This window comes from Octodon degus, unplaced genomic scaffold, assembly GCF_000260255.1.
Source record: "Octodon degus isolate 3935 unplaced genomic scaffold, OctDeg1.0 scaffold00105, whole genome shotgun sequence".
In the NCBI taxonomy this organism is placed as follows: domain Eukaryota; kingdom Metazoa; phylum Chordata; class Mammalia; order Rodentia; family Octodontidae; genus Octodon; species Octodon degus.
In genome coordinates this window covers 3,211,147-3,228,649 of record NW_004524681.1, presented here as the reverse complement: position 1 = coordinate 3,228,649, position 17,503 = coordinate 3,211,147, and the positions used below count along the sequence as shown (strand labels likewise).

The window sequence follows — 17,503 nt, the reverse complement described above, 5'->3', positions numbered from 1 at the left end:
GAGGCAAAGTGCAGAGAGGCTTCACCCTGTTTTTGGTTGCAAGTTTGGTGGTTTCCTTCACATACACTTGAAGTAGGACAGAGGAGTCATAAAGTTATGGTTCAGCTATTAAATTTTATGGGTTTTTTTTTACGGAACCAGAGATTGAACTCAGACCCTTGCACTTGCCAGGGAAGTGCTTATTCCACTGAGCCATCTCCCCAGCTCCTAAATTTTATGTTTAGAGACAGGCTCTTAGCAGGTAGTAAAGTCTGGCAGCAAACTCCCTGTGCACCCCAGGTGGGCCTTGAACTTGTAATTCTCTCAACTCAGCCTCCCAAGTGCTGAAATTGCAGGCATGTGCTGCCACGCCCAGCCAGTGGTTTTGCTTTCTGTCCCATGCATGCAATTCAAACAGCATGAAGTAACCAGGCAGTTCTTGATTTGGGGGGAAAGCATATCATTACCTCAGAGGGGATGTCCAGCAGGGCGCTCCGCTTTCCTTAGAGTCCTGCCCCGATGGCCAGAATTCAACATCTCCCGCCGTGAAGGGCAAGGCCAGCGACCCGTTACCCTGAGCGCTTTCCAGTGGTACTCGCTGGGATGGGCTTGACCTGTGCTCATGATGCCCTCATGACAATGTCTTCCAGATTATGACCTTTCCAAGATGAGAGACTTCATCACCCAGCAGGCTGACGCGTACGTGGCCAAGGGCATCCTGGACAAGGAGGAAGCCAGCGCCATCAAGCGCATCTACAGCAGCCTGTGACACTGCGCGGAGCCAGGAGACCTTACCGGAGCTCAGCACACCTCTGATCCTGCAGTAAACCTTCTCTGACCCAAGGATGGTAGAAAGTGCTGAGTTCACTATAGTTGACCTTATAGAAGGGGGAAGATAGAGCTTTCTTGTCATTAAAAACTACCTGAAAATCAAGTTGTCTGTGGCTGAGACTTTGTACCTAGAATCATTTTTTTTCTGCCTAGACCAACATTCCCCTGAGAAACCTGTGACAGGACTGAGCCTAGCGAATCCTTCTCTCTTGGCGTTCAGGCCATGCCAGCTACCAATGCACTGTGCAGACCAGACTTGTGAAAAGGCCTCCTTTCGGCCTACAATTCCCAGTTGGGAGTTTAATAGGAGTAAAATTCCTATTTTCTCAAAGCCCCGAGAGCTTAAACAGCTTCTCCTTCATAGCTTCTTCAGCTGCTCTTTTTATCTGGCTTTCTTTGGCCCAGTGGCACCAAATGGAACTTGCAAACGGCAGAAGTTTTCCTGGATTTATTAGCAATTTCACACACACACACACACACACACACACACACACACACACACACTGTAACACTTCCTATTGTCAAGTTTTCAGACATCAAGCTTGTGGATAAAGAGGGATAGTTATGTTCACTCCAAGACAGTAAGCATAGTCATAAACAGTATAAAGCATGGGAAAACTTCATCCACATCTCACTTATCTCAGATGGACCTGATCCAAGCCAGGTATCTCCACAGAGAGCCAGGGACCAGGCTCTGGGCTAGAAATAGCTAAGACTCCTCCCAGGCCTGTGAACTCAGTTGGGGGCACTGCGCTGCTGGAGGGCGGGTTATTGAACCTCAGCTGCCACCACCAAGCCCAGGAAGCAACTGGACAGAGGCCAGAGGTCTCCTACGATCTCAAAGGCCATTACCCCTGAGCCAATATGCCTCTGATGACATCTTCGTCAGTGTAATCACATATTACTCTATAGATCTGCCTAAAATCATAAAAACACAATGCTCTGTGTCTCTGTCTTTTTGTACCTGCTTCAAATGCCTTCTGGGGCCTGTGACGCTATCCAGGAGGCCCAAACCTGACAGACACACAACGGAACCTTGGCGTGCTCTAGAGAAGCCAGGGTGGAGGGGAAGGGGACCAGAACACCTTGTGCATAACGCGCAGGCCCTCAGGCGGTGACAGGGTGTCACAGAGTCCCCTGCATGGGATGACTCAGTTTCTGCATCAGGCAACCAACTGGCTCCGAATAAAACATTTCCTCCTGTACTTTCTAGGACATAAAATCTGCTCAGGGTTTTCTAAAATAAGGAAAGCATTCAAGGGCTTATTATAGTTTTCAAAGCACACAGAGCTCCGTCAGCGCCTATTGAGGTCCTGATTTGGAAAAGAAGAGACCGGCTTTAAGGGGACAAGAGCACAGGCTATGCCCGGGGTTAGGTAACCCTGGGCAAAGAGCTGGGCTGAAAGCAAAGCTGCAGGCTCTGCCTCTCCCCATAGAGGACCTCAGGGAGGAGCCCGCAGAACTCGCAGAATGGTTTGGCTAGAAGATGCTAACAGAATTGAGCAACAATACAATACTTGGAACATGTTTTGAGATTGTAATCCTAATTTCAAATTTGAGCTCACAAGGCATCTTTTGGTCAACAATGCCTTTGAATTACTCTCCAAGCTCATGCCACTCTATTTGAATAACAATTTAATTTGGGGAGCTTTGGGTTTCTGTTTATTTTGAGGGGATTGTTTGTTTCATTTCTTTTCCTAAGATAAGACCTCATCATGTAGTTCAGGCTGGCCTTGAGCTTAAAATTCTCCTGCCTCAGCCTCTTGGTGATGGGATTATAGGCATGTCCCTCCATGCCTGGCTATGTTGACCAGCATGATGACTCTACATTTTTAACAAGTCTCCAAGCTTTTATAGACACTTGCTGGGTCCTTTCTTATGTGCAAAACTTTCCCTTTCTTTTCATTTTCTCCTCCTCCAACGAACTCAGGTCAGACAGCAGTGGTTCCAGCAAATCATGCTTCAGATGTGGGCATAACACGAGGAGAAGAAACAGGGTGCCCGGGGTTACGTGTGTCAGGTTGGGAACAAACAGGAAGACAACAAATGGAGCACAGGCGCCGACACAGTCCCGACGGACCTGCTGTCCACTTCCGGGGCATGTGTGCAGCTCTGGCTCAGCCTCTCTAGCGTGAGGGCCTGGTGTCCTATTTCATGGAAGATTCAGGAGCAAGATAGGAAGGGGGAACATGACAGGGACGGCAAGCCCTGGAAGCAGAGGTCTCATCTGCCGGCGGATAGCAGGCTCTCTGGGGACGGTGTGGAGAGATGGATGAGCAGCTGTCTCGAGGCCTAAGAAATAGACCCGAGGGCTGGTTGCCGAGCTTACTTTGTAACTATTTTCCTGGGAGGATAAATGCTTCCTGCCCTTGTGAGCCTCTCTCTTACCTTACGGCTGGCACTTAGTTCTTAACACACATGCTCTCGGAAAAGCAGCCCGCCAGGAGCATGGCGCTGGAGCTGAGTGGGCTCGGGCCAGGCTCCCAGCTGCCTGTCCCTCAGCGGGACCCACGTTTCTACCCGTCCACGCCACGTTAGGCCCGTGAAAGGCAAGCGTTGCTAAAAAGTATAAGCAATTTGCTTTCAGATTATTGAAGCATTTTTTTTTCTCAAAGCTGGATTTATAATAACAAAAACCACCAAAGTGTGGGAAAAAGCCTGTTGCTGATTCAAAACCACAATTTAAAAAATCGATTTTATTTCCCCCTGTGTTGAAAAGAAGACTCAAATAGGAAAACATAGTTTATTTTTTCATTCAGAATTTGTAGTTAAGTTTTACAAAATAGCAGACAAAATTTGCTTCTTCCATGAACACGGAATGTGTAATACATAGTGAAATATAATTTCTATATAGCATTTGTTAGAAACACACAGCAACTCAGCACACCTCAACCAGCCACCAGGGTTTTCACGAAACTGGGGTAGAACAGCAAGGCTGAGAGCGGCCGCCACCTACACGAGCGGTGAGCTGTGGCACACTGTCGCCGCCATGCCGCAGCCAGACTTGAACTCAGGAAGCCGGGAGGGGAGCGGGCTGCTTCGGCACAACTCTGCGGCGGCGCTGCCGGAATCGCAAAGCTCGCCTGGGTCTTCGGCTTCGGATCCGCTAGGGTCCGGCCGCCTCCCAGGGCGGGTCAGCAGTAAGCCCAGCCGCCTAACTGTGGTAAAGGGAGGTCGCATAGGGACTTTCTTCATCCCTGCAAAATGGAAAACCAGCACAAATTGGTGTTCGAAACTGTATTCAGAAAAACAGATATACATTATTCAGTTTAATGTCTACTTGCCAAAGGCACATCTAGTGAGATGGACACAGTATATCCATCCATCCTATTGGTATCTCAGTTACTGAAATAAATAATGAAATTGTTTATATACTATTTAAATATATATATTAAGTTTATAATAAATTACATCCATGTTTATTTATGTCTTCTGTACTTTACTTTTCTTTCAAGCAGATTTAAGGTACCTATAACAAGGGCATACAAATAATAGGGTGACGAAAACAGATTAAAACTCAGAACTGGGGGCCAGGGAGATGGCTCAATGGAATAAGCACTTCTCTGGCAAGCGCAAGGGCCTGAGTTCAACCCCCGGTTCCAAAAAAAAAAAAAAAAAACCCTCAGAGCTAAGGAAAGGAGAAGGAAATCAACATGCTAACTGTAACAAATATAAATAGTTAAACCTGGGAGCTGTTTTAGTTACAAGGTTCCCAGTAGCCAAGGAGAAAAGGAAAACACAGGAGGATGTGCCCTCACGAGCCACAGAGGAAGAAGGCAACCTGGTCTATAAGAAAGCAAAAGCTTTACCGGGAGTACTAAATTTCTTTTGAAAGTCCACAAGAATTTTTGTGCAGAAAGCCCTGGTAGCAAATAGTGAAGAACACCTTGGACAGACTTTCCAAGGGGCGATGGATTTTGAGTCTCCTCTGGGGCAGGGTGTTCCTGGGAGGCGCCAAGGCGTGTGTCCGCCAGGCCGCCACCAGAACTACTGGCAGGACAGGGTTGCTATGAAGCAGAGAAGCCAGCTTTTTATAGCAAACATCAGAGACAACAGCGCAGGGGTAGCACACAGCCTTAGATTTTCTAAGTTAAAAATTTTATCAGGAGAAAGGTGTGGTGGCCCACACCTGTCATCCCAGCACTCAGGAGGCTGAGGCAGGAGGATCACCATGTGGTTGAGGCCAGCCTGGGCTACCAAGTGAGCTCAAGGCCCGACTGGACTGCACGCAAGACCCTGTCTCGAAGAACATTTTCTTTTCCATCAGATCCATCTGCGGCAGCTTCTCCAGCCCCTGCGGTCGGTACCAGGGCCCTTCTTTACCTGCTCTCCTGCTTCAGCCGCTGGGCTGCCTGCGTGGACAGCTTGATCTGCAGGTCCAGCCTGTCCAGGAAGTCCCTGGCTGACACCTCCTCAGGCTGCACGGCCTGTGGCGCTGGGACCTGGGGGCTGGTTGGAGGGAGCTCGTCCCCCGCCACCACCAGCTGCTCCCCGGGAGGAAATCCACTGTCCCCAGCTTCATTTTCTGGAGAATCAGGTGAGTTCAGTCCATGGAACAATAAGGGCTTCTCTGATATAACCGGGATGCTCAATGTTTTCTTCAGAAATATGCAGTCATTCGTAAACAGTTTATTGACCCTTTTAATCTGTTCCATCTGAAATGTCAAAAAGGAGCCAGAGTTACTAAGACCAAATCCACAGGCAAGGTCTACGACAGCACCGAACTGAGCCCAACAAGCAAGAGCTGGGCAGTGTTCTCTCTGGAGCCAGGACCCTAAGTCAGACGTGGTCACCTCAAAAAAGACGTCAGGAAATTGTGGTCCTGTTTTCAGAAGAGAATATACTCACCCTCTCACACAGAGACACGTGGCAACGTTTCCCCTGTCAGACAGCTGTTCAGAACAGCGGTCCTAAATCTCTGAGGTTAAGAGGTAGCGGACTTTAAGCAATTACTTAATAAATCTCACCAGCTGAATCTGTTCACATCATCCCCGTTTTGCTCAAGGAGGGCTTCGGTGTCTGCAGGACCAGGCCTACTGGGTAGAGAGGGCCGAAGTACAAGCGGAGTTCTGGGTGGGAAAGCGGGGAAGGCCATTGAGGAAGTGGGTTCTGAGTTTGATCCTGCTGATGTGGCTGAGCCCTGAACAACAGGTAGCAGGAACAGGCACGGAAAGGAGGCGGGGCCTCTCCCCAAGAGTCACTCTCTGGCCCCAGAGCAGGGTGCAAGATCCACTTTACAAATAAATGTCAGGACACTCATGTTGACTTCTGCCCCTACCATGGGGTCATCACAGAACACAGGGTTTCTAACAGCCAACTGTTGTGGCCCTGGATGCCCCCGGGGTGGTCATGCGGAGGTAGAATTTTGCTGCACTACCTCACCTCACCTTCACAGCGATTCTACAGTTATCATCTCCTTCCCGCTGCCTGAGTCCCCACTGCGGGCCCCACACAGGGCTGGCTGGGAGCCTGCAGTACGACTGTCTACACTGGCGTGTGTCACCCCATGTTCTACTGTTTGCAGTCGTCTGCCAGCAAGCCTGGGAACTCCCCTCCACCTGTAACACCTCCCCGGTGAGTTGCTTGGAGAGATGGCTAAAAACACGGATGTGGAACCTGACAGCCCAGTGCAGGCCCCAGTTCTACCACCTCATCTCGTGGAGCCTATTTCTTCATACATAAGGCAGGTCTCATCTCTTTGTCCGGGATAAAATGACTTCATGCACATCCACAGGGGAAGCACATGTATGTGTATAGAGAGAGCACAGCATCCACCCACTGTTAGGCTCTCTGCTGTCTACCTATCCATCCATCGCTTCATCAATCCATCCAGCCATCAACCTGCCCATTTATACTTCTGGCCAGTCGTCCATCCACTGATCCATCCTTTTTGTTTTGCACAGGAAATTGAACTCAGGACCTTACATTTGCCAGGCAGGCACTTGTGCCAATGAGCTGTATCTCCAGCCCCATCTATCCTTTTATCCATCCATCCAATCAGGGGGCTTGTGTGTTAGCTCACTTGTTCAAAGAGCCTGCTTGGCACGCTGAGATTATATGCCTTGGAATACATTTCCTTGGGTGCAAATTGCATTAGTTACAGTTAACCATTTTTGTGACTCTTAATCATAATCTATCAACTAGACTGCATTAATCAGAACCTAACAGGTTAGTTAAACACAGTTCTGGATGTGTCTGTGGATGACTATTGTGGAGGCTACAGAACTGAGGGGAGAAGACCACCCTTGTTATGAATCGAAGCAACAAATATACTTGTAGCCCAGATGAAATAAAAAACGAAAGAAAGAAATAAACCCACTTTAAAGAACTCTACTTTTAAAAAAGGGGATACAGATGAATGTCCATTTTATATCCGTGTATTCAAAATGTGTAAGATAGATGTATAGTTACATTCTCTCAGTGAATAGAGGGATTTGTTCTAATGGTGTTTGTAAATAGGATATCATGTCTGCATCTTGTACAGCAATTAACCACTAGGGAGAATGTATGCAGTGTGTTAATTATTCTTCTGAGCTATCTTCCTGGCTCGCAATGTGTTAATTATTGAAACTGTCCTACCAATTTGGTTTGAAACTGTCTCATTGCTATTTGTTTCTCAATAAAATTATGGGAAAAAAATAAAATAAATTTTAAAAACTAAAATTAAAATTAAAAAAAAGAACTCCACTTTTCCTCAGGGGACAAATCTTTTCTGCCATCACCCTTGCACATTAGTCTGTATGTCCCTCGTGTCTGTAGCCTTCCTGATGCAGACTGGTATCTCAGACTTCTCAGTAAGCCTCCTGGCCTTTGATACTGGGAGGAGTAGCTTCTGGATGGTCCACTAGCCCAGTGCGCAGAACCACTGTGACTTGGCTGCCTGTACTCTCATAAATGGCTCTTATGGACCTTACTTGCCTCTAAGACTGCAGACCAACCCAATAAATGCTCTTATATGGTTATACCAAAAATACATAAATAATAAAGAGCCTGCTTGGGCAAACCCAGTCAGGCACAGGGGACCGCAGTTCAATCCCCGTTCCACATGCCACACTGGACCCGCCCTTAAGGCAGCCTAAGCCAGCAAAAAAAAAAAAAATCCTTCTCCATCCATCCAATCATTCATTAATCAGTCCATCCATCCATCCATCCATCCATCTATCCATGCAATCATCCATTCCTCCATCCATCCATCCATTTATCCATCCATCCACCTACTAATCTAATTCTGTGTTACCCCCAAAATAAGATCTAACTGGAAAATAAACTTGCTCGGTAGCTACTCTGGAATGGTGGGTAGGTCAGATGGAGGCTGGCTAGGTCTTATTTTGGGGGGACACATGGGGTTGATGGCACTTACTTTTCTCCATTTTTCCAATGAATAAATCAAGGCACACAAGAGAAGTTGGATTTGAATGAATGCATACAGCTCGACATTTGCCCAGCGAGTTCCGCCTGACAATGTCAAGATTAAAGTGCATGATTAATGGAATCAAATGAAGGGAGCCTCTAATGTCAAACTGATTCTGAGTTTAAAAAAAAAAAAATATATATATATATATATATATATATATATATTTCTACCTCAAAGAGCCTGGAGAAACAACTGTTCAATAAATGGACTCTTCCTCCTGCTTCCTTATCTTACTAAATCCATGCAAATGGCACCCTTGCCATTTGGGCAGACAGGTGGGTGTGTGGATGGGTGGATGCATGGATGGATGGGTGGATGCATGGATGGATGGATGGATGGATGGATGGATGGATGGACGGATGGGTGGATGGACAGATGGGTGGGAGTGATACAACATTCAGGAGAAGGGCTGGTCCCTCTGAGCTTAGGTTCTAGTTTCAAGAGGAATAGCAGGTGAGAAACAGAGAAACATGGGCATGGGTGGGTGCATCTTAGAGACAAAACTAAAATCCACAAATCCTGAGTGTGTCTGCTCTCAAGGGCTACAGTGCACACAGCAGGCTGAAGTGCCTTTGGCGTCCAAGTTTCTGCCACCCGCATCCAGCTCCACCACGCCTTAGTGCATGGGCTTCCCAAGGGGCTTGGCACGACTCCTCCAGTGCCCTGCTTTTTTCTGCACATGCCACAACTCTACCTCGCTGGGCACAGTCCCTATCATCCCCTCTCTCCACCTTGCTCTCACACCTCTCCTGCTTGAAGGAGGTGGCTGGAGCTGCTGCTTGTCATCCTGCCCCAGTGGAGCCTGACACTGAGCCATGGGGACAGCACTTAGACCTCCAGCCACGGCCACAAGCCGGGACTTTTCCAAACCTTTCAGGTTGGTCTCTGTCTCTGTCTCTGTCTCTGTCTCTGTCTCTCTGTCTCTGTCTCTCTCTCTCTCTCTCTCTCTCTCTCTCTCTCTCTCTCTCTCTCATTTGTTTTTTGGCTTTTGCTGAAGCCAATTTTAAAAATTTTTTATTTGTTTGTTTGTTTGGTACAGGGTCTCGCTACACAGTTCAGACTTGTAGTGATCCTCCTGTTTTCAGTCTCCCCAGGTATGCACTACCACACCCATATCCAGGGCCCACACAGTGTACCCGTGGTTCTGGGGCCTCTCAGACCACTGCGGTATCTCCCCAGCGCCACTGAAGCCAAGCTGAGTTAGAGTTCCTGCCACTTGTCATTGAAGGAGCATTCTAATACGGCACGCTTGTGGGAAGGGGCCTACAGTGACTAGCAGTCATCACCTTCTGGGAATGACAGGGACAGAAGCCAGAGAGAACCGGGATCTGAGAGGCTGAAAAGCATAGGAAAGAGGCAGAAGGCACTGCGAGTCCTTTTAGCGTGAGAACTATTCCCTCAACAGCCTCCTGGGGTGCCAAAGGTCTTCCCACACTGAGTTTTTAAAATGGACAGACAGTGTAGTAGTGTGTGCCTGTAATCCCAGCACTTGGGAGGCTGAGGCAAGAGGGTCACAAGCTCAAGGCCAGCCTGGGCTAAGTAGTGAATTTAGGCCAGCCTGGAATACATAGTGAGACCCTGTTTTAAAAAACTGAAAGAAAACAAAATGATGGATGGTTGGGTGGGTGGATGGACGGTTGGGTGGATGGGTGGGTGGGTGGATGAATGGATGGGTGGGTGGATGGACAGATGGGTGGCTGGCTAGATGGATGATTTAAGATATATCAAAGCAGCAGGCATACAAAATGAAACCGGGGACATGCCCAGAAGTGGGTAGCAAGCTACTCGTTGTGCTTTGCTCTCTGATACCCGCTCTCTCCCCTCCTGCTCTCCTTTCCATTCTGAAAGCCCAAGGACGCTGCTGCTTAAGAACTGCACTTCCCGAGCCCAGCTGCTGTCTGGAGAAGGCACCACCCCTCTAGGGACCACGTCTCGCACCAGGGAGTCTTGTCAGTGGTGCCACCTGGCACAACGCCCCTCAGCCTGCCACCACTGGCCTCAGACGTGTCACCATGCCTTGATGGCTCTGCCCACACTGTACTGTCCCTTCAGTCAACTCCCCTTCAGTCAACTCTGTAGTCACAGTGATAGAGCATGCTGTATGCATCCTGCCTGCTTCTGACCCACCACACCTGCCACGAAGACTGAGGCCACCAAGGGGCAATGGCCCCAAGCACAGACAGGGTGAGTGGGCTGAGGCTGCCTGCTGCCAAGGAGGCCCCAGGCAGGAAGCCAGGGCCCATGGCCCTATGCGCTGTGGCACTGCGCCTGACCATGCAAGGTTCTGCAACCTTCTGACCTGGGAACCACGCTGCCCCAGCACTAGCAAGGCCCTTGCAGTCCTGACCCGAGGATACTGCATGGGAGGCTAGGGTTGAGGATGCAGAGGCACTGGGCATAGTGGGCACAGAGGCAGGGGCCACCTAAGACAGGTGCATTTGGGTTAGAAGTTCAGTGGGTCATCAAGGGCAATACACGGGCTACGTTTCCAGAATCCACATTCTGGCTTCCTCATTTCCTAACCACTGTCCATGTTTACTTTCTGATCTGGAAAGTACAGAAGGGCATCATCCTTTCCACACAACTCGGCTGCAGTGAGGATTAAAGCAATTAATTCACGTAGAATAGGAAAGCAACACAAGGCACACGAGCAGTCACAAGTCTAGCCGGGTACCGCGGTGCATGCTTGTAATCCCGCCCGTGGGAGGCCGACGCAGGGGAGCACAGGTTGGCTGGTGTCTGGGCAACTTAGTGAGAGCTTGTCCCAAGATGAAAAGAAAATAAACGGCTGGAATGTAGCTCAGTGCGAAGGCCCTGGGTTCAATTCCCAGTACCCCCAAAAGAAGAAAACCTTAATGACTGTTCTTATTATATTAGCTTAAAAGTAAGAAAGTAAGTGATAAAAGCAATTCTTAATACATTTGGTAAATGATGAGGCATGAATTTTTCTCCCCTTATTTTAATTTTCTCCAGAACAAGCCTATATAAAGAAAAACTCATATGAACAGCTCAGATGAACAACTTAACATGCGGTCAGGTCGCCAACAAAGTTCTTTTAAAACAACGAACTTGGCGCTGACTTGCTCCTTACAAGCAGAAGGCCTCTAGCAAGTGCACAAGCTGCAAACTCCGTCGCCTGGATGTGGCCCAGGTGTGAGGCAGCTGTACACCGAGCCAGGAAAACCCAAAAGCTATTAGGGTGTCACAAGGAGAGGGAGCCACCCCCGCTCCAGCCCGAGCCCGACCCACTGTGTCACCGTGGCACAGAACTTCCTGCTTCTGGGGAGACAGGGACAGACACCAAATGCTCCTGAGTCTCTGTCTCTCCTGATCGCATGACTCAGTGAAATGTGAACCTCCTGCCCGGTCACTGATAAACAGTTCACAGCGTGGGAAGTCAGGTAGACAGGGGGCCCCGGGTCAGCCATGGAGGAGCAAGGGACACAGGCCACCAAGAACTTACAGACAACTTCCAGAACACAGCTTTCCTAGAGACACATTGTGTGAGGTGGGTTTGTTTCAGAGGAAAGTCACAAAATGTCTCTACAAAGAGTGGCGTCCACAGCAGAGGGACAAGAGCATGTCCCAAGGACACCTGGTCCCCGGCTATTGTCCCCTACCCACCAGTGGCCCAAACACTAGAGACACAACAGCCGAAGTCCACATGGCATCAGCTTATGGAGGATTTCATAGCCATGTACAGCTATCACGGTGTCTTTTACAGATCACAGACTTCAACGTGAAATGTCTCCATCGGCTTCGCCCCCGAGCCTGTGTCCTCTTACGCTGGAGGTGCCGGCGGAGCACAGCTCTCCACTGCTGCCGCTGCACCCTGCCTCACAGGACTCAAGGCTGCTTTTGTCTGCACGCTGTAGGGCGCAAAGGACATGGGCGGGAAGGTAAAGCCATCAGTCTTGTGGAAGTGGCGTCCCTGCTCGGTGAGGAACTTTCGAGAACTGACATGTGGTCATGGTTGCACCGAATGTCCATTTACTAAAAATCACTGAACTGTATACTTTTTTGATTTTTTGTTTTGTTGAGGCAGGATCTTGCTACATAGTTCAGGCTGGCCTCTAACTCACAGTGCTTCTCCGGCCTCAGCCTCTCAAATGCTGGAACTGAATTACACACTGAAGACAGGGGTGCCCCTGGACCCAGGTATTCCCCTTGTAGGTATCTTCACAAAAGAGTTACTAATCACATCACAGTGATATGCATGTACCCAGCCACACAGTTCCTCATAACTAAACCGTATGAGCAACCTATCTGCCCATCAACAAATGACAGATAAAGAAAATGCAGTGTTTAGAGGCATTGGAGCACTACTCTGCCACAAAGGAGGAAAAACAGTCATTTCTAGGAAAAGGGACACACTTTGCGACACAATGGTAAGTGAAGTACATTGGTCACACCCTAAATGTCACCTTCTTTCATGTGAGAAACCCAAAATATAAATAGTTTAAAAAGCAAAGTTAAAGAGTAGAAAACAGGGGAGCAGATCAAAAGGGAAGGGGACCAGAGATGGTGGGTGGGGGAGGAGTGGAGCAGAGGGGAGAACGGAGGTGTCACGCAGGGGCAGCAGCTCCCTACCACAAATGAGGGAGGGAGAGCGCTTCCCAGTCCTTCTTGTGTTCTGGGAAGTTCATATCTGTGATCCCAAGGGAGAGTTAGTGGGATTCTAGCCATTTAATTCCACTCCACCACTTGCAGCACAACCCACGGCATAAAGACACGATTCTACATCCAAGGCGGTGGGGAGCCCACGGGGTCCTAGTCCAGCCACGATAATGGTCAGCACAACAAAGGCCTCGACCCAGGCTCAAACCCAGGTTTATTACTTCGTGAAGAGGGGAGTGGCTCAGCGATGAGTGACTGACAGTGGCGGGAAGCACGTGAGTGCTGTGAGCTGGGCTGGGTTGGAGGCCCGAACTCGCCTCTGCAATATGCAGAGAGCTGCGGAAAGAGTAATCTGCATAACATGACTGCGACAGCATCCGCTGTTTGGGGGTCAGTGCCTCAGCCCTGCTGGGTAATCTCTTACACTCTGGGAAGTCACCGCCCCTTATGACGAGGCGGACGCCAGCTGACCTCACGGAGCACTGATCTGCCTGGCTCACACTGTTTTTAGGGAGCTGAAGGGGGGACACTGCCCTGTTACCTGCTTCGGAGACCACACATCAGCACCTGGCTGGACGACCGGCATCGCTTAAGGCCAACTGAGGGAATAAAGGCCAGCCCGCCCTGCACACAGCAGTGCCCGGAAAGAGGGCCAGACTCAGCCAGGCTGGAGACGCCCGCTCTTCTGTCGGGGAGAGTCCTCCCGGTCCGCCACAGTGATCATTATGTACGGCAAATACATACTAACAATTTTTTTTTAAGACGGGGAATTTTGTACTGTGTAATTAAACCTCAATAAATCCTTTTTATAAAAAGAATATGTGAGGATCTAAGGCCCAAATGACAGGTTTTCCTCTCCCTACGGGTGGCTTTGAGGGCAGAGGCTGACACCCTAAAGGACAGTCGCACTGTCTGTAAGCCTTGCCCCCCCCTGCTTCCCCTCCGCGGTGACTTCTGTGTGGGGAACACCTGAAACAGCTCTGGGGCTCAGGGTCTACACGGAAGAGGGAGTGAGAGGAAGGAGGGCGGGAGCTCTGGGAGGGCCTGGGGAGCAGAGACAGGAAGTGCAAGCTGTACAGGTCAAAAAAACACAAACAGGAAGGTCACCCAAACATCAGGTTCCCTTTGTTGCGTCTTTCCCGATTTCAGTTTCTGTTTTGGTGTCTGCAGGTTCTTCTAGGTCTGGAAACCTCAAGGTCCAGGAACCAACCAGACCCTAGTTTCCTCCAGAGGCAGGAGCCAGGGTCTCATGGGAAAAGCCACCAGTAAATCCAGACCCCAGGTCACGGAGGGGCCTCTCAGGGTCTGCGCGGAGACAAGCACAGCCCGGGAGGTTCCTGCCCCAGCAAGTTCCTGTCTGAGGTGGACCCTATCGAATGACTGAACGCTTTCTCAACCCAGCCCAGACAGCTTGGGTTTCCCAGAGCCACCCCCGCCCCAGCCTAAGCCTGTGTGTGGTCCAGGTTGAAGGCTGGGTGGGGGCCACCAGCAAGGACCGCGAGGACAGCAGCCTTTGGAGCCGTCTGAGCTGGCCTCCAACCAGTATTTGCAAGTGATGTAGGCTGCGCCTCTGGCCCCAGCCTGACCCGCCCTGTCCTCCGGGACTGCACTTCCACAGGTCACTGTCCTGTGGGTTCGGCCCTGTTGTAAGGACCCACCCAGTGCCCAGGCGGTGCTCAGTATGTGCAGAGGAGCTGACGAGGCCTGGCCTGGCTCCCAGCAGCTTGCAGGCCAACTCACTGTGAATCCAGAGACGCCAAGGACAGGTATCCCCTTGGAGCCTGGGGTCCAGCAAGGACCTCGAGCAAAGCAGCTCCTAGCAGCTGCAGGACAATGGCAGGGCAAGGCCATGAGGACATTTTCTAAGCCTCTGCCAGGAGGACAGAGGTCCCCAAGCTGAGCCTGCCTGGCTCTCCAGATCTCACCTAGGAGTGCTAGGCCCTAGGCCCAGTTCCAGGGCAGAGAGGCCCAAACCACACAGAAAGCAGAGAAGCAGAACCTCCATGAACATCAGCAAACTGCACAGCACCCAGCTTCACACTACCTCCTCCTTATAGGCTGCTGTGACCGAGCCATAGTCTTCCCAGCACAGCAGCCTGGCGACCCAGCTGCTTCCTAAGCTTCACACTTATCCCTAGCCAGCTCAAATCAAAGAGAAAGTTCATCCCCAACACAGCTTCCAAGGCCCTAAGTCACCTGGGCCAAGCCTTCCCTATCTGAAGCCTGGGGCATAAGCCACACCTGTTCTGGGAACTGACAACCCTGCTGTCCCCAGGGCCTTTGCTTGTCTGCTACTCCTTTTGCTAGAGCACTCTCCAGCCCAGCCCTGCACTGCCCTGCCCTCCCTCCCCAGCTACCCCTTGCTAAGCTATCCATCCTGGCCCTCTGTCTTCTCCTTGATTTCTCCCCATTTTGTTCACTGATGCCAGACATGCGACATACTGTTCTCCTTACTCTCTCTGCCCACTAAAACAGATGCTCAAGAGACATGATTTTCGTGTATCTGCTAACCTGTGGCCAGAGAGGGACAGCTGGGCAGAAGTGTGTGACTGAGAAACTTCTCAGGGCCAGTGTGGGGTGGGTGGGTGGGGTTGGTGGGGACCCAGCTGGAACTGGCTGTTGTCAGGAAGTAAAGACTGAGGTGAGCAGAGGCGTGGCCATGCCAGCAGCCCAGCCACGTCACCTGCCCAGGCCCAGGGAAGCAGAAAACATACGCCCTACTGAAGATGTCACAGAGAGCACCAAGCAAGGGTCAGTCCCTTCTGCGCCCTGGAAGCTGGGCGCAGCCACTACGCACCAGGACAGAAGTCCAGAGCCCCAGGTGGAACGTGGCACTCTCCTGGGACTTGGAGCCCAGAGCTCCTGGCTCAGCTGATGCCTGGCACACGGCTCTCCTGCCCAAGCAGCCATTGGGTCCATGGCCTGGGACGTCCCTGTGGCCAGCTCACACATCCCTCAAGACACCCTGCTTCCTGTCCGTTCCCCTGGCAACCAGGGCTCCTCGGTGGCCTCCCCAGTCTCCATGCAGGAAGTTCCTGTCCCAACAGGATGGCCTGGCTATAGGGCTTCTACTTACGGTCAAAGTCCAGTGGGTATCCGGCTGCTCCCCCAAGCCAGGCCGCAGAGCCGCTCTGCTCACCCACAATGCACATAGAGCGAGGGGTCACCTGTGGGCCGGGGCCCTCCGGTCACTGAGCCACCAACACCTCATCCCAAATCCTAAATCCTAAACAGCTGCTGAGGCTGCTGTAGTGGACTCTGGCAGCGACACTAGAAACTTCAACTCACTTTTTTTTTTTCTGTCCAGTTGGAGAAGAGAAAAAGCCCTTTCCTACCTTTCTAGCCTCCACATGCATTCTCATTTACCATGGCTAGATCCAATTAATGCCTGCAGATATTAATTAATATCATCTCACTGCTAGGCTGTGTTGTCATCCTGCTTACTCGTTCAAAATAACTGGCAGTAGAAGCTCCAAAAATGTCATCAACTATAGTTCAGAAATATAAATAACACAAATATAACTATACCATCATATATATATATATATATATATATTTTATTTATTTATTTATTTATTTATTTATTTTTTGCTATAAAAATAAAGTAGTTCTCAACTGAGGGTAAGTTTTCTTAAAGGACACACTTGTGGCAGCATCTCAACGCGGCAGGAAGAGGCCAGCGAGCCCAGCAGATATCTTAGCAAGGCTCTGCTCAGCCTAAGACTATCCACAGGGCAGAGGCCCAGGAGCTGTGGAATGGCCTACTTGCCACCGCGATTGGAGCACCCAGCTCATGAGACCTAAGCCAAATATCTTAAAATGAACAGTATGTATTTGTTTATTTTGAGACAAGGGTCTCACTCTGAGCTTCAGACAGTTCTTGAACTCACCATCCTCCGGCCTCAGCCTCCTGAGTACTGGGATTACAGACAGGCATCCGTGGCCATACACAGCTAAAAGTCTTTATAAAAGCCATAAAAACCTGATTTACACTTGAATGGAAACAGCATATGGCAATAAGGAGTAGCGATGGTAGTACACAACGCCTGAAGTGGAAAGCCCTTTGGTCAGACGCGCAGAACTGTGGCCAGCAGATACCCCAGAGGTCGCCGGGTCAGAGTGAGGGCAGCCAGGGAGCCAGCCCCAGGGGTGGCACAGGCTCCCGGGTGTGGCAGGCATAATGGAGGGTGAAAGTCGCTGCACCCCGGGGAGGGCTCCCGGTGCTGCCAGGAGGTGGTGCAGCGAAGCGGGCCTCAGAGCAGGGGCGCCCTTGGAAACACCCCAACCTCTCCATCTGGGGATCGCACCTCGCTCCTCGCGGACCATGAAGGTCACAAGGCAGAGTGCGGCAGAGGCCCCGCAGCTGGCGCGGTCCCGCGTGGTGTCCCCAGCACCCTGGAGGCCCCATAGATGCCTAACGACTCGGCCTGCCCACCGGCTGGGGCGCCGCGGGCCGACAGGTGTCGCGGTCCGGTCGCGGGGAGCCCCGGATGTCGCGGGGCTCGGAGTCGGGCCCGGGGCAGAGCCGCCGCCCGCGCCGCACTCACCGTGACCCCGTACTTGAGCGCCAGCCCGGCCAGCGTGTCCCCGGCGCAGACGCGGTGCTGCACGAGGCGCGCGGGGTCCCCGAGGCCCAGGGCACGCGCGCGGCCGGTGCTGCCG

The 17,503-nt window shown here is 50.8% G+C and overlaps 2 protein-coding genes across 8 annotated transcripts in view; one reads left to right on the top strand and one right to left on the bottom strand.

The window, feature by feature from the left end:
* Scg3 (secretogranin III) overlaps positions 1-901 on the top strand; it is a 30,010-nt gene extending 29,109 nt beyond the window's left edge. For all 3 annotated transcript variants that reach the window (XM_023724086.1, XM_004638993.2, XM_023724088.1), the window contains one exon: positions 630-901. In XM_023724086.1, the coding sequence (XP_023579854.1) occupies positions 630-748 (119 nt within the window). In that variant the 3' untranslated portion in view covers positions 749-901. The remainder of the gene's footprint in view (positions 1-629) is intronic.
* Positions 902-3,545: 2,644 nt separating this feature from the next.
* Positions 3,546-17,503, bottom strand: part of Lysmd2 (LysM domain containing 2) — a 14,648-nt gene continuing 690 nt past the window's right edge. Inside the window, exons 1-3 of one of the 5 annotated variants that reach the window (XM_004638992.2) lie at positions 17,389-17,497; positions 5,134-5,465; positions 3,546-4,007 (exon numbers count right to left, since the gene is read on the bottom strand). In XM_004638992.2, coding sequence (XP_004639049.1) covers positions 3,965-4,007; positions 5,134-5,465 — 375 coding nt within the window. In that variant the 5' untranslated portion in view covers positions 17,389-17,497 and the 3' untranslated portion in view covers positions 3,546-3,964. The other 4 variants (XM_023724015.1, XM_023724014.1, XM_023724017.1 and 1 more) reach the window with 4 other exon arrangements.